Source organism: Mixophyes fleayi, chromosome 1 (assembly GCF_038048845.1).
Source record: "Mixophyes fleayi isolate aMixFle1 chromosome 1, aMixFle1.hap1, whole genome shotgun sequence".
Taxonomy (NCBI): Eukaryota; Metazoa; Chordata; class Amphibia; order Anura; family Limnodynastidae; genus Mixophyes; species Mixophyes fleayi.
Window position 1 is genome coordinate 5,527,591 of NC_134402.1, and position 24,638 is coordinate 5,552,228.

At 48.4% G+C, this 24,638-nt stretch overlaps 3 protein-coding genes across 4 annotated transcripts in view; all 3 read left to right on the forward strand.

Annotated features, from left to right (window-relative positions):
- LOC142110902 (uncharacterized) overlaps positions 1-13,840 on the forward strand; it is a 36,103-nt gene extending 22,263 nt beyond the window's left edge. The window contains exons 4-9 of the mRNA XM_075193785.1: positions 383-503; positions 854-2,900; positions 3,540-3,699; positions 5,526-6,743; positions 8,029-8,153; positions 13,753-13,840. Of these exons, the coding sequence (XP_075049886.1) occupies positions 383-503; positions 854-2,900; positions 3,540-3,699; positions 5,526-6,743; positions 8,029-8,153; positions 13,753-13,827 (3,746 nt within the window). The 3' untranslated portion in view covers positions 13,828-13,840. The remainder of the gene's footprint in view (positions 1-382; positions 504-853; positions 2,901-3,539; positions 3,700-5,525; positions 6,744-8,028; positions 8,154-13,752) is intronic.
- LOC142100953 (centrosome-associated protein ALMS1-like) lies at positions 12,430-17,146 on the forward strand. Its single transcript, XM_075184933.1, has 4 exons — positions 12,430-15,242; positions 15,899-16,015; positions 16,474-16,641; positions 16,826-17,146. Exons 1-4 carry the CDS (start codon positions 14,735-14,737, stop codon positions 17,140-17,142), a joined length of 1,110 nt encoding a protein of 369 aa, XP_075041034.1. The 5' UTR covers positions 12,430-14,734; the 3' UTR covers positions 17,143-17,146.
- A 589-nt stretch (positions 17,147-17,735) lies between these two features.
- On the forward strand, positions 17,736-23,911 carry LOC142100835 (centrosome-associated protein ALMS1-like). Of its 2 annotated transcripts, none has more exons than XM_075184721.1 (8): positions 17,736-18,026; positions 18,293-18,398; positions 18,621-18,770; positions 20,435-20,688; positions 21,156-21,330; positions 21,796-21,859; positions 23,314-23,413; positions 23,606-23,911. In XM_075184721.1, exons 1-8 carry the CDS (start codon positions 17,736-17,738, stop codon positions 23,648-23,650), a joined length of 1,185 nt encoding a protein of 394 aa, XP_075040822.1. In that variant the 3' UTR covers positions 23,651-23,911. The 2 variants fall into 2 exon arrangements, with proteins under 2 accessions (XP_075040822.1, XP_075040900.1); XM_075184799.1 differs by having other exon boundaries at positions 20,459-20,688.
- The last annotated feature ends 727 nt before the right edge of the window (positions 23,912-24,638 follow it).

The window sequence follows — 24,638 nt, forward strand, 5'->3', positions numbered from 1 at the left end:
TAAGAGCCCGCTTGAAGGAGCACAGATTGGGTGAGAGACGAATGGAGCGAGGGAGGTCGTTCCAGTGAAGGGGGGCAGCACGGGAGAAGTCTTGGATTCTAGAGTGGGAAGAGGTGATCAGAGTGGAGGAGAGGCAGCGGTCATTGGCCGAGCGCAGGGAGCGGGCGGGAGTGTGAATGGAGAGGAGGTTAGAGATGTAAGGGGCAGTAGACTAATATAGACTATAATATGGGTGATAAACGTGCTCTCCTCAGAGATAAATCTATGCTGCATGGTCCTTAGACAAGAGACAAAATATCAGACTCTTCCCAAACGAATCCCCGAATGTGAACATGTTTATTAGACACTGACTGTAATCTTCTGTGTTGTGTTTACATGCCAGATATCCAGGATAGCCGCCTATCCCCCTGCCTCCCTCTGCTGACCTCGGACTCCACTCCAGGACACAAGTTCTTTGAAGATACTTTATTCCACCACACAGAGACCGACTTTGCTCCCCTACGGTACAGATGTCTCTTCATGGCACTTTCATAGGTGTTAATAAGAACAGAATACGTTTTTTAAGTTGAATTATTTCCTTCCCTTCCATCACATCCGTCTGTTGCCCCCTCATTGTTCTAAGACACTGTCTAAAGGGTGTCTGTTCTATTATAAAAAGCTCTAATGATAAAGCATAGCATGTCAGTTATACTTGCTGTGACAGCACTGTTGGTGCGTCTGTATGTGAAACCTGCAGGATCTACAAGGCATTTGTTTCCTAGGCTCCTTTAAATAGAAACACCTCCATTATTTCAGGTATATTGTTTGTTGTGTTTTCTAATCAATAACTGTTATTCTTGTTATGTCTCACCAGAGGATCACTTGATATATCGGAGTTCCCTGGATCTTCATCCAAGTTGTTACAGATGAGCGACGCGGTGGAGCTGGCCAATAAAGAGATATTGCTGGACCAGGTAGACCGGAACTTCTCGGTGTCCCAGCATTACTTGGGGGTGAGCCCGGACGGAGCCGGTGATGTCAGCAGCGTTCAGTACCTATCACAGCACCCGTTGTCTTTCAGTCATGGAGATAAAGGAGACCATATTCTTACTGAGTATGCCGGCAATGAATCAGGAGTGTTGAAGCCAGTGGCATCCCAGGAGATCATTAAGCCTTCTATAGAGGAGCTCAGAAGAGAAGATGGTTCTTTTTTGGGTAGTAATGTTCCTGCCCCTGTGTTGCTGGAGCTGTTGGAGAAGGAAGTTGCTATGTCTGGCAGCAGCGGAGCGTCTTCTAGACGTTCTTCACAGTCTGTGTCCGAGAATATTGACGTTCAACAGCAGGAACCTGTCCGAAAACAGCACAAGGTCAACTGGTCAGAACCTCGGGTACAAGCTGATACAGGGTCACTATCGGAGTCATTGTTGCAAGAAGGTTCATTCGCAGACTCTAGTGAAAAAGTTGTCCTCGATATTATGAAGAGAGAAAAAGTAGATCTCAATGAACTGAACGAGTTCAATCAGTCTGGTGGTGTCGTACACCAATCAATACGACAGACAGTTCAGCCGAACAAAGACGACCTTCACAAGCAGATGTGCTCAGAAATCCAACAACGATATCAGGAGAAAGAGATGTCAAAAGCCATTGAGAATAGGAGAGAGAGCTCTAGTCCCCGAAGTGGACCTGTCCTCACCAAGTCCTGCACAGAGACACCCTACAAGAGCAATGACACGGTGGAAGCTCACTCGTCGGATGAGACAGCTATATCCTCTCGTTCCAGCATAGAACGTGGGCATAAAGACACAGAGATGTCACATGCAGGCAACACTCCTATGGATGAGACTTCATTTATTGACAAGTTAGCTCATCCTATTTCTCAGTCAACACCTGGAACTTTTTCAATGAATCGGAAACATCTCTCTGGTAGAATACAGCAAATTAAAGCCAAACTCACCGGCTCGGAGATGTCTTTAGATGAAGAGCCTTCCGGTGGCTCTTCTAACCTGAACGTGGTCACCAAGGTGGTGCCCCAGTCTGTTCAAAGCAGCCAAGGCTACCCCGAGAGCAGTGACTCTCAGAGATCGCTGTCCCCACAACGGCGGAGGATCCAGTCTCTGCCAAGCTTGAACTACATTGAAAAGGTTGGAGCTTGGAATACCAACCAGTCATTTGATGCTTTGGTTCTCCGTGGCTTAACAGGCGTATCTCCTAAAAAGTTGGCTTTCGATGCGGTGGCTAGTTCCTTGAACCGCATGTTGTCCAAACAGACAAGCGGCACCGTACCAAAGAAAGGACTTGCAGCTTCATTTAAATGCACATCCTCTATGAGCAATTTGGATGTAGGAGAGAGTGAGTCCTCCACTGTCTCCCAGCTGACCAGGTCTCAATCTTACAACTCTGTGATACCTGTAAGCGGCAAAGACACATCTGAGATGTGGACAGGGGCAGCTGTTCAACCCGTAGCAGAAGAAGTGCACCAGATCTCCAGGTCCAACAAGGTCCAAAGCTATAAAGCTTTGAGAGGTGTCTCCACCATCCCAAGCAGAGATAATAATGAGGTGGAACAGAACAACAGAGCCCCAAGTGTGGGACTGTGTGAGGTTTCTGAAGTTCAGAGCCGTCCAGAATGTCCTAAAACTGAGGACAAATCACACCATAAACAAGAAAAGGAACTTGATAAATCCACTTTGAATCATCGTGAAAACATTGTGACAATGGATCAGTTCAGTGATGTTTCTCTTGATCATGAATTCTCCAGTAGCTCCAACTCCAATGATCTCCTCAAGGAGATGCTCTTGGATTCCGCAGCTTCCTCCAAGCATGAACTGACCAGTTTAGATGTAGATAACTTTGTCCCCTTTTGGGCACCCACTGAAAAGACGCCAGAAGTGGATGAGCTCAACATAGAGGACAGAATACCGGTAAGTGACATCTCATTCTTTGACGTAGACTTTTAAAGGTCCTCTCTGGATCTCATGTGTGATCCTAGTCGACAATCCAGCGCTGACTGAGCAACGTGCAGACTGGCAAAGAGAAAAGAGAGCCACATATATAATAATAAAATTAGAAATATATTTTTTTTAAATTCATATCATGGGGGTTTGGGGGAGTTAATAAATATTGATTATGGTAAATGGCTAATTTGGGTGTAAATACCCTTTTTAATGTAATGTTCATCCAGTTTTCCAGTTTAAGCTTATACTGGAAATGGTGGCCCAGCTAGAGTCTTATTACGCTGTTCTGAGCGTTCAGTTATACAATAAACTCTGGTCCTTGTTCTAGGAAAGCATCATTATAGCGCTAAAAGAAAAGAACTTGTAGAGGGTGCATTGAAAACCGCAAGAAATAGAAGTGTAAACTGTGGATACTTTATACTTTATTATTTCTATTTCTTACGGTTCTCAATGCATTTTTTTTCAAGCTCTTTACTTTTAGAACTCTTCTTTCTTGGGGACTGCAGACCCCTTGCAGACCCCTTGCAATTAGTGCTTTTGAACTGCAGCCTATTAAGCGCCAGATGGTAACTCTAATTGTAATTCATAACATTAATGTGGTTTCAGATGTATCTCCGGAACCTCGGCATCAATCAGTCCCCTAAAACAATCCTGACGCCCTTCGCTCCTAAGGGGCCGATCAGAGAACCGGAGTTCTCCCCAACGGACTTGCGGACCATCAAAGGTTCCACGGCCACCCCCACCAGGAGTATGAGGCTGTCAGATGGTAAATGAGACATTATACTTTAACAAGTTAACCCGTGCATGATACTCGTGCATTCTAGTCAAATGAAGCTACTTAAGGTGTTAAAAAGGTTCTTGTCATGCATTTGGGCCTAGCCCAGGCCTCCTCAGGGGAAGAGCGTTACTTCCCGACGCAAGCGCCCTTTTTAACGTGGTTTTGTCCACATGTCACCACCTCATCATTTTTCTCCATCACCTCATCCTTCATCTTTATCGCCACATCTATCCAGATATCTATCCAGACACAGGGATCTCTCTCAGCGGTCCTGAGTATCACACTCCTCTCGCTGTCACCCCCGGCAACCACCAACCACTCCCCACTGTCACCCCCGGCAACCACTCCCAACTGTCACTTCTCCTTCAAGAAATATATATATATTTTTTTAAAATCTTTATAAACACTTTTAACAATTAACAAATTAAATTAACAAATTAAAAACATCTTAGTATACCAAATTTCAGCCCTTTCTGAGTTGTTTTTTCCACACACACTAAGAATTTAGTAGGTCAGTGTATAACTCCGCCCAGCAGGTGGCGCTGCAGCTTGGTTTTATTTTTTCCACACACATACAGACAGACTAACACGCGCCACTAGACATTTATATTATAGATATCTTGTGCAGAAAATCTCCCTGTGATCAAAAACAGGACTCTACATCGTTACATGTATAAACACTGGTCATATATGTACATATGTACACACAAGGGAACGTTTCATGCCCCAAGATCTCTAGATCTCTATAGAGCAGCGATCTCTAACCATCACTAACCTACAGGCAACTATCAATAATGACCGGGCGATGCAAGTCCGATAACGTCTCTAATCTGCTCCTACAAAAGTTCTTCATTGTAGGGGCTGTGCATGATTTTGGGGTGCCCTCATATTACACAGGTGACCTATGATAAGTGAAGCAGTGATAGAGCCCCCTTCCCCCACAGTTTACTTATTATATGTGTAGTCGTTGAAAATCTAAATTTCCGTCTGGCCAGAATGTTCCTCATTGTACTACTTGTGCGCACCTCTAACCCGCACTGGCTGCCCCTGGATGACCTTTTAGGGCTTTTTCAATCCTCAATGTTTTAGATCACTTAGTGGGCAGATACCGTTCCCCCTCCCTTCCATCTCCTCCACTTTACCAGGCTGGACACCTCCCAGCCTTTGTGTCTTCAGGGTATTCTGGACCAGAATGCTGATGACTCTTCTAAGGTCTCCGTCATGGTCATTGATCGCCTGTTAGAGACTTTAAAGATGAAGGTAGTAAAGAATCGCTGATTAAAATAATAAAATGTTTGTTTTAAAATAAGTTAACTATGCACTACTTCAAATTCATACATCAAATAAATTATTAAAACAAACTATATATTAATACACCCATAATAGTATAATATAATATAATAATATATTTATATATATTGATTTGTATTAAACACAAATAAATAATTAAATTTGCTAAATACCCTGCATTTATGAGGAAGCTACAAATAACATCCTCAAATATCCTATTTTGTACTCATAAAAGCAGTGAAAACACCCAGTATCTCCTCCCCCTTTATCCTCGTTCCCTACCTCCATATTCATTCTTCTCCCCTTCTACCTCCATATTCATTCTTCTCCCCTTCTACCTCCATATTCATTCTTCTCCCCTTCTACCTCCATATTCATTCTTCTCCCCTTCTACCTCCAGCACCTCTATCCCACTCTGCTCACTCCCACTTTTCTCTCCTGCCATGTAGCAGTATAACGTTTGCATTGTACATCGGTCCTGTGTGTATGATATTTCTTATTGATGTGTGTATTGTTGTCTTCAGGGGCCTCTCAGACTGGTGCCAATATCTCCCAGTCCAGTCTATATTCATCTGCATCTACCACCAGCGTGTCCATTCCCATGGGATCAGTGGCCGGACCGGAATCTCCTTTAGCCACTGAAACGTCTCCTCAGTTTACTACTGATAGACCAATCAGCCAGGATGATTTTGTGACAAAGGATGTCCAAAGTGTACAAGAAGTCTTCTCCTTCCTGACATTGGCCAGAGAAAAGTCAGAGATGTCTCCAGATATTCAACCGACCATTGACGTCAACTCGGCCCCACCTGTATCCCAGGTTTTGCAGTATGATGAGTCCACACACGTTAAACAGCTGATCGAACAGTTTGAGTATGGCGGCTATGACAGGGGTCAGGAAAATACCGGTAACTTGGGACAAGTGAGCCTATCGTCCTTACAAAGTGCCTCAAAGCAACCACTCACCATGGATTCTGTAAATGACTCGTTTGTTGGCGCCAAAACTCTCAAAGAGATCCGAAAACTCTTGGCAGAAGCTGATGATGTTGGCCTTGATAGGACCACTTCTGGGTTATACCTGACCTCTCCATTAAGGGACAGTGTGTCTCCTCCAGTAGGCCTGAATTTAGAAGATTCTCTAAAGTCCGAGACTCTGAACAGTAGGTCGGCAAGTCCATTGGATCTCCTGCTGAAGGACATGTCTTGGGACACCTCATTTAACAGCAGTGTGACGAGCGACGATGTGGTAAAAAAAGTTTCTTCAGTGAATGCGGAGCTTCATTTTGGAGATCATTCTGCTAACGGTTCTCTCGTTAAGGATATCTCTTATTTAGCAGAACTGGTTGAAGACAGACACCGCCTAGCACCACCCGTTACTCTTCACAAACGTTGGGGAAGATCGGAGCCAGAAGGCTCTAGTGAAGCATCGGCTAATAAAGTGATGGCTTCTACTGTCCAGGTTCAGGATCACCTTAACAAGGGCCAAGGTGACGCTGGAGATGGAAGTGGGAAAGTACAACGCACTGAACAACTTATAAGCAGTGTGACAAGTTCGGTGGGCAACTTGAAACACGCCCTGGCCCTCACCGGTGGCAGTTACATAAGGGGCAGAGAAGTAGAAAGTGACGAGAGTAGCGGTGACTCTCTGGCTGCGCGAATTACAAGTCTTCTGAAGACCGACACTCCGTTCCCTTCCGCAGGGCGGGTAATACAAACTACAGAGGAAGATGGCGGGAGGCCACAACGTAAGTCCATATTGGATCATGTAATAAGGCTGGTGAAGCATTCTTGGTTGTATAGGAAGAGGTATTAGAGGTAGAAGAGGGGATTATATTGATACTTACAGGTCACTGGTTAGACCTCACCGCGAGTACCGTCTACGGTTCTGGAGGCTGTATCTACAAACACATGAATAAAAGACATAACATTCAGAGAACAGTGCATAGGTTGTACAACAACACTTATCAGGAAGACGTCACGATCTAACCCTCCAGAGGGCATATGATGCACATTCACATATATCACAGGATAATGGAGTCCAGTGTTTTATAAGTAAGAGAGTTTGTAGAACAAGAGGACACTGTGACATTGGAGGAGGAACATCTATTATACATAAGGGGGGATAGATCCATGGAAAATAAGATTATTGGAATAATTGATAAGTATCCATTGTTTGGTTTTATTACCTGAAATCGCATCATAATCCGTGATGCTGTCGGGTCTTTTACTGCTTGACTTGAAGCCGCATCCGCGTAGGCTTTGCTCTCCCTCGCTGCTGGGAGGTATCATGGAAGCCGGCGCAGGATAGCGCAGAGACTATATTACATAATTATTAACGTTTGTTTATATAGCACCCTCATATGCCGCAGCACTTTACAATTGCAAATAAACAACACTATTATCAAACCAACAAAGTCTTGCTCCCAATCTTCAGCCTGAGAAGTCCTGTACCCGGGACTAGGAGCAAGTAATGAGTGTGGACGAGAGACGTAGATCTTGGACAGAGCGGGAAGTTGAGATATTCTGAGACAAGGGAAGAGATGTATGTTGGTGCAGTTTTGTTAATGGCTGTAAATGCTTATCCCCAGGAGAAAGGGGTCAGGGAAACAGCCCATTATATAGTAACAGCCAGCATACAAGCGGGTGCCAGCATCTAACTTACTGGGCTCTGTGAGGCTGGACGTGTGACCCCCGGTTGGGTTCTGTGAGGCTGGACGTGTGACCCCCGGTTGGGTTTTGTGAGGCTGGATGTGTGACCCCCGGTTGGGTTCTGTGAGGCTGGACGTGTGACCCCCGGTTGGGTTCTGTGAGGCTGGACGTGTGACCCCCGGTTGGGTTCTGTGAGGCTGGACGTGTGACCCCCGGTTGGGTTCTGTGAGGCTGGACGTGTGACCCCCAGTTGGGTTCTTTGAGGCTGTACGTGTGACCCCCGGTTGGGTTCTGTGAGGCTGGACGTGTGACCCCCGGTTGGGTTCTGTGAGGCTGGACGATGTCGCTCCTCTGAGTTTTACTCTTGGTTTGTGTTTGCAGGTTCTGTGAAGCTGAGATTGGTCAGTCAGCCCACGATAACAGACACAGACCTGAGTGAAGAGGACAGAAGACGAATAGAGGAAATCAAGAGAGCGCTGCTGGATGGAGCCAAGAGAGCGGTGACGGTGAGTTAAGGCTGGTGGTACAGGTGGTGCAGGTGCGAGGGCGCAGAGAGATCAGCAGGGAATGGGATTAAACTGGTTTGTCAGATGGGCAAGTGGAGTGTGCCGCTGACAGGTCAGCTGGGGAATGAGTATTTTTGGCACGTATAGGTCAACCATAAAGGAGAATGCAAGGGCGGAGCTAGCATCACACTGACAGGTCAGCTGGAGCTTACATGGCGTTGAAGGTCAGCAGGGGGCAGGGCTTGCATGCCATTGACAGGTTAGCTGGGGGCGTGGCTAGCAAGATATTGACATGACAGCTAAGGGCAGAGCTAGCTTGGCTCTGGCAGGTCAGCTGGGGGAGGGGGTAGCACGTCTCTGGCAGGTCAGCTGGGGGAGGGGGTAGCACGTCTCTGGCAGGTCAGCTGGGGGAGGGGGTAGCACGTCTCTGGCAGGTCAGCTGGGGGAGGGGGGTAGCATGGCACTGGCAGGTCAGCTAGGGGAGGGGGTAGCATGGCACTGGCAGGTCAGCTAGGGAAGGGGGTAGCATGGCTCTGACAGGTCAGCCGGGGGAGGGGGTAGCTTGGCTCTGGCAGGTCAGCTGGGGGAGGGGGTAGCAGTAGCACGGCTCTGGCAGGTCAGCTGGGGTTGGGGTAGCATGGCTCTGGCAGGTCAGCTGGGGGAGGGGGTAGCATGGCTCTGGCAGGTCAGCCGGGGGAGGGGGTAGCTTGGCTCTGGCAGGTCAGCTGGGGGAGGGTGTAGCATGGCACTGGCAGGTCAGCTGGGGGAGGGGGTAGCATGGCTCTGGTAGGTCAGCTGGGGTTGGGGTAGCATGGCTCTGACAGGTCAGCCGGGGGAGGGGGTAGCATGGCTCTGGCAGGTCAGCCGGGGGAGGGGTTAGCTTGGCTCCGGCAGGTCAGCCGGGGGAGGGGGTAGCATGGCTCTGGCAGGTCAGCCGGGGGAGGGGGTAGCTTGGCTCTGGCAGGTCAGCTGGGGGAGGGGGTAGCATGGCACTGGCAGGTCAGCTGGGGGAGAGGGTAGCATGGCTCTGGTAGGTCAGCAGGGGTTGGGGTAGCATGGCTCTGACAGGTCAGCCGGGGGAGGGGGTAGCATGGCTCTGGCAGGTCAGCCGGGGGAGGGGGTAGCTTGGCTCTGGCAGGTCAGCCGGGGGAGGGGGGTAGCATGGCTCTGGCAGGTCAGCCGGGGAAGGGGGTAGCTTGGCTCTGGCAGGTCAGCTGGGGGAGGGGGTAGCATGGCACTGGCAGGTCAGCTGGGGGAGAGGGTAGCATGGCTCTGGTAGGTCAGCAGGGGTTGGGGTAGCATGGCTCTGACAGGTCAGCCGGGGGAGGGGGTAGCATGGCTCTGGCAGGTCAGCTAGGGAAGGGGGTAGCATGGCTCTGACAGGTCAGCCGGGGGAGGGGGTAGCTTGGCTCTGGCAGGTCAGCTGGGGGAGGGGGTAGCATGGCTCTGGCAGGTCAGCTGGGGTTGGGGTAGCATGGCTCTGGCAGGTCAGCTGGGGGAGGGGGTAGCATGGCTCTGGCAGGTCAGCCAGGGGAGGGGGTAGCTTGGCTCTGGCAGGTCAGCTGGGGGAGGGGGTAGCATGGCACTGGCAGGTCAGCTGGGGGAGGGGGTAGCATGGCTCTGGTAGGTCAGCTGGGGTTGGGGTAGCATGGCTCTGACAGGTCAGCTGGGGGAGGGGGTAGCATGGCTCTGGCAGGTCAGCCGGGGAGGGGTTAGCTTGGCTCTGGCAGGTCAGCCTGGGGGAGGGGGTAGCATGGCTCTGGCAGGTCAGCCGGGGAAGGGGGTAGCTTGGCTCTGGCAGGTCAGCTGGGGGAGAGGGGTAGGCGAATGGCTCTGTGAGGTTAGCATGGCTCTGACAGGTCAGCCGGGAGGGGGTAGCTTGGCTCTGGCAGGTCAGCCAGGGGAGGGGTAGCTTGGCTCTGGCAGGTCAGCTGGGGGAGGTAGCATGGCACTGGCAGGTCAGCTGGGGGGAGGGGGTAGCATGGGCTCTGGTAGGTCAGCTGGGGTTGGGGTAGCATGGCTCTGACAGGTCAGCTGGGGGAGGGGGTAGCATGGCTCTGGCAGGTCAGCCGGGGAGGGGTTAGCTTGGCTCTGGCAGGTCAGCCGGGGAAGGGGGTAGCATGGCTCTGGCAGGTCAGCCGGGGAAGGGGTAGCTTGGCTCTGGCAGGTCAGCTGGGGGAGTGGGTAGCATGGCACTGGCAGGTCAGCTGGGGGAGAGGGTAGCATGGCTCTGTAGGTCAGCAGGGGTTGGGGTAGCATGGCTCTAGCTGGTCAGCCGGGGAGGGGGTAGCATGGCTCTGGCAGGTCAGCTGGGGAGGGGGTAGCATGGCACTGGCAGGTCAGCTGGGGGAGAGGGTAGCATGGCTCTGGTAGGTCAGCAGGGGTTGGGGTAGCATGGCTCTGACAGGTCAGCCGGGGGAGGGGGGTAGCATGGCTCTAGCAGGTCCGCTGGGGGAGGGGGTAGCATGGCTCTGGCAGGTCAGCTGGGGGAGGGGGTAGCTTGGCTCTGGCAGGTCAGCTGGGGGAGGGGGTAGCTTGGCTCTGGCAGGTCAGCTAGGGGGAGGGGGTAGCATGGGCTCTGGCAGGTCAGCTGGGGGAGGGGTAGCATGGCTCTGGCAGGTCAGCCCGGGGGAGGGGGTAGCATGGCTCCTGGCAGGTCAGCCGGGGGAGGGGGGTAGCATGGCTCGGCAGGTCAGCCGGGGGAGGTGTAGCTTGGCTCTGGCAGGTCAGCTGGGGTGAGGGGGTAGCATGGCTCTGGCAGGTCAGCTGGGGGGAGGGGGTAGCATGGCTCTGGCAGGTCAGCTGGGGGAGGGGGTAGCATGGCTCTGAGCAGGTCAGCCGGGGGAGGAGGGGTAGCATGGCTCTGGCAGGTCAGCTGGGGGAGGGGGTAGCATGGCTCTGGCAGGTCAAGCTGGGGAGGAGGGGGTAGCATGGCTCTGGCAGGTCAGCTGGGGGAGGGGGGTAGCATGGCTCTGGCAGGTCAGCTGGGATGAGGGGGTAGCATGGCACTCTGGCAGGTCAGCTGGGGGGGGTAGCTTGGCTCTGGCAGGTCAGCTAGGGGAGGGGTGCTTGGCTCTGGCAGGTCTGCTAGGAGGGGGTAGCTTGGCTCTGGCAGTCAGCTAGGGGAGGGGTAGCATGGCTCTGGCAGGTCAGCTGGGGGAGGGGGGGAGCTGGCTCTGGTAGGTCAGCTGGGGGAGGGGGGTAGCTTGGCTCTGTAGTTCAGCTGGGGGAGGGGGGTAGCATGGCTCTGGCAGGTCAGCTGGGGGAGGGGGTAGCATGGCTCTGGCAGGTCAGCCGGGAGGGGTAGCTGGCTCTGGCAGGTCAGCTGGGTAGGGGGTAGCATGGCTCTGGCAGGTCAGCTGGGGAGGGGGGGTAGCATCGGCTCTGGCAGGTCAGCTGAGGGAGGCCTCCTGTCCTTTGATCATGGTTCCCCTCAATAACTTTACTATATTGTTCCAACGCAGCTTCCTGCTGGGGCAGGTAAGTCACATTGTGAAGTGCTGGTTTGTTTCCTTGTGTGGCAGCAGCGATTGCCCAGATGGTTTTATTTCTGTGTTTCCTCTGCATGTTCCTTGTGTGTCAGCTGCACGTTACTCTGGAGCTTCTTTCGAGTTTTCAGTATTTTTTAAATATAATCCCACCCAAAACTAACAATGTAGTTTAATATGCCAACCTGTATCTAACCTGCATCCAGGATCCGCTTCCAGATGACACCGGCGCTCAGCCTGTTGGGTTCAGTCCAGGCTTCTGTCTCCTCACTGTCAGTGGGTCCTCTACGGCTCGGGCAGTTGGGCATCGTCATGGGGATTCCAGTTTTCACACAAGGAGTTGTGGCTTTTGCTACAGAGTGTCGCTGCGTCCCTGTGCAGAGCCTCATTAGGAGGCCGCTGCCAGGGATGATGATACGGTCGGGGTAGAGCCTGAATGGTGCACAGTCATAGAAAAGGCCAATGAGTAACGAGCAGTCAATACAATGACCGTGGTCAAGACCAAAACCAGACATCATCTGGGCCTATGAGCCAAAAGAGCACGAATACCTATCCTAGGGACCAGTAGGATCATGGGGCAGAACTATTGACTTATGCGAATCTGTGCCTGTAGCGCTCTCTCTAACACTTTTCTGTGTACAGATTGGGGGAATCATGCCATCTAATAAACAGCCATACGTCAGTCAGTCTTCTACATCTTTTGTAAATGGAACATTGGAGCACCCGGAAGCAGAAGGTACTGAAATCCGTGACTTCTTTTGTGCTGGGAGTGACCCTGATTTCCAGCAGCTCTAATTGTATGTTGATGGATAAATAGATTTTCCTGGAGCAGCAGCTGCTGAAGGCCATCCAGTACTCTGCTGCATAGAACAATAGGTTATTTCAGAGCCCGGCTACAGAGCCGCTCCTACAACAAGAGCTCTCCTGACTGTAGCTACGTTTTATTTATAGCTGGTTCATTCACTGGGTTTTCTTTAATCATACGTTTTATTATGTGAGCATTGTGTAAAATCCTTGTACTTCTCCAACACTTGTAAGATAACACAACTAGCAATGCCCAATCACACAGCTGAAGATCTATTTCGGTCTCATTCATACAAATAAAGACAGGTGGTGAATGCTGGGTGTAGGCAGCAAATATGCGGCAGTCTTTAGAAACACATCTCTATATCTTGGGAAATGTCTGCTATGTCGGTGACATCTTAATGTTAGAGGAGGAGAAGCCGCTGTTTGATAGAAGCAGAAATAAAAGCCTGTTTATTTCTGAGTAAAATTATATTATGTTTAACTCTGTCCAGCATGTTGCCTGCTCGATCGCTTAGAGGAGGGTGAGGCTCCTCTACATTGCAGCAGTTTTTGAGCTTGGTTGGTTAGAATGTGACAATAGAGCTGTTTAAAAGATACAGATAGATTCATAAATGGATATGGTCAATGATGTCAAGGTAAACTGACATGCTGTTCTTTGCCATTTAAGCTTTTTGCCTTGTATAAGATCCAGTTAGGACTCTCTTTAAATATACAGGATTTGGTTCACCTGTCTGTGATATGAGAGGGGAAGCAGTACTGTAGGCTTAGATATTAGGAGAAGGATTGTGAGGTAAGTAAGACTGAGCATAGTATTCTGCCTTCATGCCTCGTGTATGAAGATCCATCCAGCCGTCTGCTCTCTGGAACGTATCACCTCAGCTGACGTAGGTAATCCCTTAGCCTTACTTAAATCCCTCGCCCCCTATCCTCTACTGTAATATCCCCCTAACCCCACACACTGTCACCCAAGTTATTGACTGATTCAGTATAAGATCCCCCCCCCCCCCCCCAACACTTCATATCTAATTCCCTGACGACAGGAATCACTCGTCAGTGTAATTATGTTCTGCACTTGTGGTTACTGCGATGTTAGGATGAGCGCTTCACTTACACCTCTGGATTCGTGTCAATTGTCCAAGCTGAAGATACTGTTATCTATCAGAAACGTTGAGACAGAAAAGAGTTTTATATAGGAAAAGTTGGGGGATAATTCTTTCTTATGGTTCATTTTCATTGTCCACTGATTAAGTCATTCATATATTAGATGTATATGGAGAATTTTATAGTTATATTTTCATTTACAGGATCGCTGTTACTCACATGTTGGCTCCAGAGAGCGGCTGCTACGAGGGACACAGACCACTTCAGGTTACAGATGACCCCATCGCCGTTCCATGGACAGTTACATGTCACAAGCTCTCATGACTCCTTAGAGAACAGCGCGGTTCAGCATTACCAACCATCGGAGATGGAGCAAACGGTGCCAGCAAAGCTCTACGGGCGCAGAGGGTGTTAAAAGATCCGGTGATCCTGACTCATCACCAGCAACATCCGACAACTGAGCTACAGACCCCAGAACAATGGAGTAGAACGTATCGAGAATTGGACGCACCGGCTGTGTTTGCCGGTTGAAACTCCATGAAGACACTACAAAGCCAATTGCTTCTATCACATTTGCATCACGCAAACGTTCCTCACTCCGATCTGTTTCTCCCACCCCATAAGCTGGTGGCTCTGAGCCGTCACATTTCTGGTTCACAGAACGTTGTCTTTGGCCAGTCGTCTAATGATTTCAGAAACAAGCCGACTCCGGTGACTTCAAGACCAAATAATGTCAGTCATGTGATTCTAGAACAAGATGTACCCGTGTCGCACCGTGCCGGTGAAGATGTAGTTCAGTACCCGTCTCCCATGACAGTTTTGGCAGCACAAAATCAACCCAATGAAGCTAGAAGCCACCAGCTCTCTGCCCCATCCTTGTCTCTGGACACAGAATATTCTTCCTCCACAGAATTGAATTTACCTTGCGAGGAGAATTCTCTGCCAACTTTTGAGAGATCCAGTAGACTGATACCTCTTGAGATGGAGAATGCTATCCCCCGGCCATGATACATTACAAACACACGTTCTGTAGCCAGTAGTCTTGATAAACAAATAAAGGGACTTGATGCTGACCTGTCCAAATCCTACAATGAGCCCATTAGAGTTGAGAAGACACATACCAATGGGTGTATCAATCGTCCTCACAGAAATTACGACCCAAGTGCCAATGTGTCTTCTCCAACCATGAAAGCACTTTCTTGTATCCATGTGACAATCTCCCCAAAAGAGGACTTTAAAGTGCTCGATGTATCAAACGTGGTGGAATCATATGCTGCAAATGAGTCGCCAGCTTGTGGGCTCAGAACAAATTCAGAAATGCCTGCATTGCCCTCTGCAAATCTGTCTGGAAATGGTCAAGTCCTTTTTCCTGGTATAGTAACACCCAACAGCTCCTATTTCCTGCATTCTGCTCCTAAAGCCACTAACGGAGAAATTAAAGAAGACGTTGTCCAAATGCTGGACAAAGAAGATACTCCAGAGAGATTATCCCAGTCTGATAGAAGGCGCTGGCCGTTATCTGATGCTACAACACAGATAACAACGGAAAGTCCCGAGAAGACCAGCTTTTCAGCGGAGATTTTCATTGACGGCACACCCAAAGAAGTCTCCGCTTCACTTGGAAAGCCCGAGAGGACTCCAGAGAGACGGTCGCCGTCCAGTACTCCACTCTCCAGCCTGTGCCGGGCTACTGGTGAGCAAGTGTTGTGTGATGAGTAGACTGTTTAGAGATGAGATACATTATAAAGTGTGTCCATTGTTCTTTCTTAAAAACATCACAAAGAAGTTCTGTTCTAGAACTTTGTGATGTAAGAGATTCCTGGTATAGGATGACTTACATAGGCGGCGACACCACCACCGAGTAATGACACAACGGGGGGCTAGAGTCTTGACTTCAACACGGCGGGGTGAGTGACATGTATGTAGCCGGTATCTCGGGATAGCTATCGCGCTGGTTGTGCTAGCGCCAGCAATATTCATTTTCAGTTGCATGTCTATCTCCCTTCTACCGCAAACCCTTCTCCAGTTGCCCATTTTGGAGATGTTACTTATTGTTATACCCACTCCTTTGACATCATGACAGGGGCTTTAAAGCTTTATGTGAATGTATACGCATCTCACCCAAGATAAATATATTGATTTGCGTTTAAAGTACATCTGTCTCCTTCACTGAGGTGGACAATATTCCCAATAAAAGCAATATTCACCAGAACACATCAGTCCACACGGAGCCAGTGACATCACTGAGACCAGGGTTAAAGTAGAACTTCTCACTAGGGGTTACTGTCCTTTAATGTTGAGCTATATTTTACTGTATGTGGTTTTAATCTGTTTGATCACCTGGTACAGATCAGCCTCTGCTGATACCATACAAGCCGCCTGGAAGCCCAGAATTGTTCTATGTCCCTCGTATGGACGGAGGGTTTAGGACATCTCCAGTCAGCACCATTGAGAGCTCCCATCCAGGTAAGATAACGTTAGGTCCAATCATTTCTCACTATTCAGCTGTTTACTTTCCTTATTAAGATGGTTCTTGTCACTTTCCACCAGTGTTTTAGCAGAGTCTCGGGTTCTTCTGCTCGTTCCTTGTAAGGTCCAATTTATAAAATTCTTGCAGGCGTTGACCACTGTGTCTCCAGAGCATTCTCTTTTGTGTCGCTGGAAATTTGTAATTTACTCTTGTGATTTTATTCTTCAAATTCACAATACAACTATATAACCAGAATTACCGGGCACATGTGCCTCAAATTATTTCACTGAAGGTGGCTGGTGGGATGGAGAGGGCTGGACCAGTTTCCGTTTACAAATATGGGTTACATTCCGACATGAAAGTGGTGAGAAATCCACCACCTGCTAAATCTGATCCTTATATTGTTAGTTTGTGATGTTAGGACACCGTTCACCGGTTGCCCCCCTACCCTCAGGTTCCAATGACGCCATGTCACCAAAGTTTCCAGCGGAAATCTTGGGCTCCGCCACGGAAAAGTTATCTGATCCCTCCATACCGAGACACAAAGACGGCATCTACAGTAAGGATCAAGGGCCTAGAATAGCATGGGATCAGAGTCGGGAACAACGGAAGACACCTGCAGGTGAGCAGCCACCAAAATTCTTGTTATTTCATGGTTTGTAAGAGTGGTGATATACTCACTGCTGTCAGTTTATATTAAGTTCACTTGTGATTGGTGAAATGATAAATAATGATTTATTAGACGGCCAAATCATTATACATTGATAAATATAAGTAATTTCCCTATTTTATTAACATTTTAAAAGGTTTTCACGATGACCTGGAATTATCCAAAAATCTCCACCATAAAGCAAAACAGACACACATGCCAGGAATTGAGCCAGAGAAGGAGTTTGGGGGCTACAGTAAAGCATCCTACGGTACACTCCAACCGAGAGGCCCCCAGCCTGCAGCAGTGCCGAGAGAGAGATCAGATAATCGGAGAGAAAAATACCACCTACGCTCATCCTTTGAGGATAGTGAGTTCTACCCTTTACAGGCCGAGGTTGACTCTACAGCAGAGCAACAGTCGGACATTATGTTACCTCTGAGATACAAATCCTTGGAGTCAGCATCTGAGTGACCCGGACAAAGAAAACTGATTATACGTGCCTAGTTTTCAGATCACTGATGTTCCTGGAGGAAGTCACAAGAACGGGCAAACGCTGGGGAACCAGAGCTACTCACCCACCAGCAGCTGGGACACCAAGAAACGCGAGGTTCAAGAAGACGGCAGCTCCTCCAGTAGTCGGGCCAACCATCTCCAAGAAGGATTCCAAAAACCAGAGTCAACACCAAGTCACACTATTGTCTCCAACCAGAGCCTTGATGAGCTGTGGGCACGTTTTACAGACAGAAAGAAAAGCCAGCTCTCTGATTCAAGCAGCAAGTTGGAAATATCTCTGGTGGAACGTCTGGACCGGCTCGCAAAGCTTCTACGAAACCCAGCCCCCTACTCATTGCAGTCTCCTAAAGACGCAAAGAATGGTGCCCAAGTCTTAAATGGAAGACAAGAAAACGAGCAAAGATGGGAGACTAAGAAAACAGATAGAGAAAAACAGTACAGGAAGAAATCGGAAGTAAAGCCTCAGAACGTTAGCCGGACTCTGACACGGGATGAAATGGAAATCTCCAATGGCTCAATGAGAGAGTTATCACAAAGTAAACCTTACGGCAATGTTTCTAGCGGTGGGGTCATTGTATTCAGGCTTGTCTTCCAAGGCGAGAAGCTCTACAACCGAAAGTGCCCACACCGACTCGGAAACTGCTACTCAAACTAATAGTGAAGCATCAACTGGGATGCGGACAAGCAGTTCTATGTCCACCATAGATACAGTCAGACTCATCAAAGCTTTTGGCCCAGAGAGAGTTCGTCCTTCGTCCAAGCTCTCCCGTCTCTACAGTACTATTGACCTTCAAAAGAAACGCACGGTGGAAATCTCAAAGAAACAGAAAAGTCCAAAGAAGGTAGGAGAATAATTCTACCTGCTGTTCTCTGATTATTCTGGAGCAATGTAAGAATTCTGTAGTATAATCTGATCTGTCTTATGTTTTACCTTCATATGTAATTAGTTTTCTCATGTCTACGGGACAATGCTTAGATAAGTATGAACACTCTGATAGATGTATCTGATGCCCCTTATCTCAGTCTCGGTCGTCCCCGAGTGTCTGTGACCTCGGCGATCCGAGGGTGGTGGGATCGCTCTGTGACCCTGCCTCTTTCTCTCATTAAGATGGCGGATACGGACTCTGTAATGTCATCGAACGGCTCGTGGGAACCGAGTCCAGCGCTCAGACACAAAAGGAGCGGCAAGGTGCTGAATAAAGGCATCCAGACAGGTACGTTAACAAATGTACTAGTATAACATGGGTCCTGATGTAATGACAAATATTATTACTACACCTAATGCAACCACTGATCTGTAATAACCAACTGATCTGTAATAACCAACTGATCTGTAATAACCAACTGATCTGTAATAACCCTGCAATGTGTCTGTTATTATTTTCTATCCATCACCCGTTTCCCTGGTTAATATTCAGTATCCGTAAATCTTCTAGGTGAGCTGGAAATAGTGATGAGTGCGACCAGGAAAAACACCAGAGATGTTGGGACGACGTTCCCGTCCCCGGGGGGTGAGCTGACTGTAACCTGCGCACAGGGCAGCCCCGGACAGCGGGGGTCCCTGATCCATCAGCCGCTACAGCCAGGTTAGTGTGATCGTAGGGTCTCTCTGCACTGTGTGCTGGTCTTTATCGGGGTACATGGGACGGAGGACAGTGGGTGATCCCATGGCCCCCAGAGACGATATATAGATGTAATAAAACCACTTTCTCCTGAGCCACAATTTGTGAACTGACGTCATTTATATCAATGTTGTAAAAGCTGCACTTATCTGGTGTTATCCGGATCATAAAGGATCATGATCATGATAAATGTGTTTGTATCATATAGCGCCTTTCATTTCTTACATTACAGGCATTTTATTAGGACCATTTTTCATTTCTTTTGAAATAAATAACTTTTAGTTTTTTTTTTAATTGAACAATAATTGTCTTTTTATAAATGACATTTTTATGCAGCGCTGGACACAGTCTGTCAATCAGATCACGTCCACCTGTAGAGACAACAATATAACGGATTTGTCGGGAACCCTACAAATGATTGTGTCCCTCAGACAGAGAGTTCACTCAATGAGCCTAATGCCGACTATAGAACACACTTGTACTATAAAGAATAATATAACGGCCATCTGACCGGCTGATTCCCTTAGCCAGAGCCCTGGGTAACATGACTGATCGGCTCTCACAGCGTTGGTCTCCTGCTTACACTTCTCCCCCTCTGCTGCCGTTTCAAAGTGGCCAACAAAATAGATTTAAATGGACAGCCTGATACACTTCAGGGGCCACATGGACAGCTCTCTAACCTTCAAAGGGCCACACGTTACCGTTATTTTGGTAATAAGTTAAAACAATACATTTAATCAAATAAAGAGACATCTATCTATAATAACGTATCAGCAGGCACTTTACATTCATGTTACAAATTTTAACAAGCAAATCTGGCAATTAGGCAGAAGGATTTGGGGGCTGCATGCAGCCAATCACTGCTGTGGTTTCTTCTTAGACTATCTCTAGTCACTGTTCTCCCAGAATCCTCTGCTCCTCTAGCTGTGCGGTGTTACCCACACTTTGCTTAGCCCTGGAGACATTGCTTAGTAATATGTAACTTAATGTTCATTCATATACTTGCTGCATTATGAAATGATTAATTTTTCTTACACAGCACCATAATCAAAAGTAGAAATAGTATCTCCCTATCATTTATAGACGTTATAAAGGAAACATTAGATAAATGCATTTAAGTGAGGAAACTTATTTCTGAAAGAAATATCATAGTGTATATAGACTGCGGGATTGTACAATGTTACTCCACGGTAAGACGTCCAATGTGTTCATACAGTGGCACAAATAGGGTATTAATGATGATAATGTGTTTATACAGTGACACAATAGGGTAATAATGATGATATGTTCGTACAGTGACACAATGGGGTAATAATGATGATGTGTTCATAGGACAATAGGATAATGATGATATGTTCGTACAGTGACACAATAGGGTAATAATGATGATGTGTTCATACAGTAGCACAATGGGGTATTAATGAAAACTGCAGGGAAACCCAGCAGGGTAAAATTTTCTTTCAACCGAATCTGATTGGTTGCTATGGGCAACACCTCCTATTCTGCCATTATCTTTGCACCAGTTTCCATAAATGTTCCTCGCGCTGTTCCTGGAGTTCTCTTGATTCCAGAATTTATACTTTGTCACCTTATATACGTTCCTCTCACCGCTGTCATTCACATTGCAGGACTGAGCTGGTTTGTACCAACAGATGATGTCAAATCTGACGATCGGAAGGAGAATAAGCGGACGGCTCAGCGTGGTCCAGGACCAGTCTGGTTCGAGCCAATGTCAAACGCCAAACCCTGGAGAGAGCCTCTGCGGGAGAAGAATGAGCAGGATGAGGTCCCCAGGAGAGCAGATCATCTGCTAAACCGATCCCAACTCATCAGTGACGCACAGAGCAAGTCACCCCGACCGTTTGTCAAAATCACCCTGCAGGTGAGGGTGTAAATATGGAGCCCCAATGTTACCCCACAGGGGGTAACATTCAGCCAAAACTAATGATTGGAATTTTAGCTTTGCGTAGAAATAATTGTGTGGGAGGAGTCGGCTAAACATTCTGATATTTATTGTGAATTCTCCCATCTGCCACAAATGCTTCTGGGCCAGAGATAGAGGAGAGTAATTAATACTGCGCCCCTCCCTCACGGGCATTTTAAATACTGGGGTGTCACCCTCGGAAGCACCCTATCACCTGAATCAGAGTCACCTGGTATTTGTGTCAGAGAGCCTGCACACTGCTGCCCATAGTCTCGCTAGTTACCTCCTATAACACGTGTGTACTGGATCATACACCGCCTGTATCTCCACATTCATGATATGGATAAAGTGCAGGAATGTCACGTTAATTAGGAGCATATTATGGGGAAGATCTCGGTGTTGATGCCGTTATTGTTGTGTGTTAGGAATCCCTGAAGACTCATCGTCCGAAGTTTATCTTCCGCTCCGGGGAGAGGGTGAAACGTTTGCGGCTTCTTGCCAAGGAGCGTAAGTTGCAGAACATGTTCCAGAACGAGAGGGATGAGCTCTTCAATCAGCCGGTGCCCCGCGAAGTCTCCAACTACCAAAATCCCTATAAAGGTGACTGTAACTATGTCTGTCTTTTTGTGATATTTTCTGTCTATCTGGATATTAGATACTTCAAGACAAGCACCCTCCTTCATCCCGCATTACCATGTAGCAGCGTTCACAGATGCCAACTGACACTGAGCTTTATGTCACAGTCTGAACCCCCAGGTATCCATCAGTCCCAGGAATCTGTCCAGCTTCACGTCTGGTCCATTCATATCTCATATACATGATCTGAGCCTGGTCTACAGTTACTGTACAGAAGCGGTGTTAGATCACTCGATATTGAGACTTTACATCCAGGGTTTGGGGTAGTAATGAGGGTCTTAGGGTCTTTGCTCCCTATGTATTCATCAGCCTTCATTAAACATTGACACCTGATTTTCAAATCAGGTGTCAATGCAGAAATAACATGGGCACCAGGATACTGTATAATAAATATATACCAACTTTTTTCAAACTCTTCTCTCTGTTTAGACTCTAGAAAGTCCCAGAGGAACGACAGTATCCCGAGGAAGGAGATGGTCCAGAGGTCCAAGAGGTAATACAATACTCGCGTTACCCTATGCTGATTAATGGGCAAATTAACAGGTGAACCACAAATATCTCCGATCTCCAGTGGGACGGAGACTGACGTGATTGACGACCTACTGAAGTGACCCTTATGTGTCCTAAGTATATCTGACTTGGAATCTAGGCAATGACAATACAAACACATTCTTTATGATAATAAACACTTGATGGAAGTGGGTTCGAGGGACCGGTAGGACGGGGACGTGATGGAAGAGGGTTAGGGGGATTGGTAGGACGGGGGCCTGATGGAAGCGGGTTAGGGGGATTGGTAGGACGGCGGCGTAATGGAAGCGGGTTAGGGGGATTGATAGGACGGGGGCATGATGGAGGCAGGTTAGGGGGACCGGTAAGACGGGGGCATGATGGAAGCGGGTTATGGGGATTGGTAGGACGGGGACGTGATGGAGGCAGGTTAGGGGGATTGGTAGGACGGGGGCCTGATGGAAGCGGGTTAGGGGGATTGGTAGGACGGCGGCGTAATGGAAGCGGGTTAGGGGGATTGATAGGACGGGGGCATGATGGAGGCAGGTTAGGGGGACCGGTAAGACGGGGGCATGATGGAAGCGGGTTATGGGGATTGGTAGGACGGGGACGTGATGGAGGCAGGTTAGGGGGATTGTTAGGGCGGGGGCGTGATGGAGGCAGGTTAGGGGGATTGTTAGGACGGGGGCGTGATGGAGGCAGGTTAGGGGGATTGTTAGGGCGGGCGCGGGGTGGAGGCAGGTTAAGGGGATTGGTAGTACGGGGGCGTGATGGAGGCAGGTTAGGGGGATTGTTAGGGCGGGGGCGTGATGGAGGCAGGTTAGGGGGATTGGTAGGATGGGGACCTGATGGAAGAGGGTTAGGGGGATTGGTAGGACGGTGGCGTAATGGAAGCGGGTTAGGGGGATTGATAGGACGGGGGCGTGATGGAAGCGGGTTAGGGGGATTGATAGGACGGGGGCGTGATGGAAGCGGGTTAGGTGGATTGGTAGGACGGGGGCGTGATGGAGGCAGGTTAGGGGGACCGGTAGGACAGGGGCGTGATGGAAGCGGGTTAGGGGGATTGGTAGGACGGGGGCGTGATGGAGGCGGGTTAGGGGGATTGGTAGGACAGGGGCGTGATGGAGGCGGGTTAGGGGGATTGGTAGGACGGGGGCGTGATGGAGGCAGGTTAGGGGGATTGTTAGGGCGGGGGCATGATGGAGGCAGGTTAGGGGGATTGGTAGGATGGGGGCGTGACGGAGGCAGGTTAGGGGGATTGTCAGGGCGGGGGCGTGATGGAGGCAGGTTAGGGGGACCGGTAGGACAGGGGTGTGAAGGAGGTTAGGAGTTACTCACATTAAGTAACACACTAATATAGAAGAAAGACTCCTGCTTTCCTTATATACCCCCTCCCCCCGCAGGATGGTCAGATGTATATTTACATTGTATATTTTACAGGATATATGAGCAGCTTCCAGAAATAAAGAGGAGAAAAGAAGAGGAGAAGAGGAGGTCCGAGTACGAATCCTATCGTCTGAAAGCTCAACTCTTCAGGAAGGTTTGTGTCCCTATAAAGCAGTACCCAGAGGCTGCCACAAGATGGCAGCAGTTCCTCACCACCACTGTATATTACACCTCAACTGTCTATAGTAACGTGATCAGATAAGATAAAGGGCCACTAACCTGGTATAGAATGACGAGAGGCTCCGTCTTACTGATATAACAAAATGAATCGTCTTTCTTCTTACAGAAAGTAACAAACAACATTCTGGGCAGGAAGACCCCCTGGAACTGAGCGAGGGTCCCGGTCCACCTCGTTACACCACTTTGCCTTATTTCCCGACATGTGAAAATAAACCATGCACTATACGTCCTCTGTCTGTTGTGTGTCAGCGTTGTATCATAGATCTGTTTTATATATAATTTATTTGCTTGTAGACTGTATATGGATTTAACATAATATATTTTTTAACACTATAGAGAAGTGTGGTTTTTAAGTCAGCAATAATAATTTTAAATAGATTTTTATTTTATTTAATAAACTTTTTTCAACCTTTTTGTGTTTATTTGTTGATGAGCTAATGGCGGAGATAAAACTGAACGTGACTTTGGGGAATCTCAGACAGCAGGTAGAACTGTGACCAGCGGCTGCTATGTGACCGTCCGTCCGGTACATGGAGGGATTAATGATCCCGCCGTAACCTGAGCTTGTACATATTGGTCTGACTGTACAGAATCACTGGTAACCAAAGGGCTGCGGGTTGGTGTAGAGAGTAGGTCTGAATGGTCTGGGATTATGTATTATATTTGGGGCAGCGATTGTCCAATAGTATCAGAATAAAATATAATTATGGAATAAAGCTGAATATTGGACGACGTCCTGAGGTTGTCGGATGATCACTGTGGGGTTCAGTATTATGTGTCTGATGTGACAGCACCAGTGTAAATGCCCCAAATAGTTCCCATCTGCACGTATACATACGACTGTTACATGTAATGTAGACCCAGTGTCCTCTCACTTGTGCTTCATGGAACTTATAAATTAGGTTAAACCGAGCCGTGTATTAGGCTGTAATAAGGTGACAATGAGGTTGCACTGTGAGGTGATGTTTACACTTTGACTCTTCAGATGGTCACACGTCTAGTTTGGGCAGGAGGCACCGTGATGTCTCTGGGTGGACCATATATGTGTATCAGTGCACAGACAAGGTGTCGTACAGTGTACCAGACCTACAGCGTGTGTACAAGTACTCGGACGGGTACATACACATGGGTGTAGGTAG

What these genes read in the sequence shown, in the direction of transcription:
- LOC142100835 (XM_075184721.1), top strand. Translation starts at nt 17,736, where the DNA reads ATGTTTCTAGCGGTGGGGTCATTGTATTCAGGCTTGTCTTCCAAGGCG. An exon ending in TTGTCAAAATCACCCTGCAG is followed by an intron (nt 20,689 to 21,155) that starts GTGAGGGTGTAA and finishes GTTGTGTGTTAG; the next exon opens with GAATCCCTGAAGACTCATCG. An exon ending in CTACCAAAATCCCTATAAAG is followed by an intron (nt 21,331 to 21,795) that starts GTGACTGTAACT and finishes CTCTCTGTTTAG; the next exon opens with ACTCTAGAAAGTCCCAGAGG.
- LOC142100953 (XM_075184933.1), top strand. Translation starts at nt 14,735, where the DNA reads ATGAAAGCACTTTCTTGTATCCATGTGACAATCTCCCCAAAAGAGGAC. An exon ending in CAGCCTGTGCCGGGCTACTG is followed by an intron (nt 15,243 to 15,898) that starts GTGAGCAAGTGT and finishes CACCTGGTACAG; the next exon opens with ATCAGCCTCTGCTGATACCA. An exon ending in CATTGAGAGCTCCCATCCAG is followed by an intron (nt 16,016 to 16,473) that starts GTAAGATAACGT and finishes CCCTACCCTCAG; the next exon opens with GTTCCAATGACGCCATGTCA.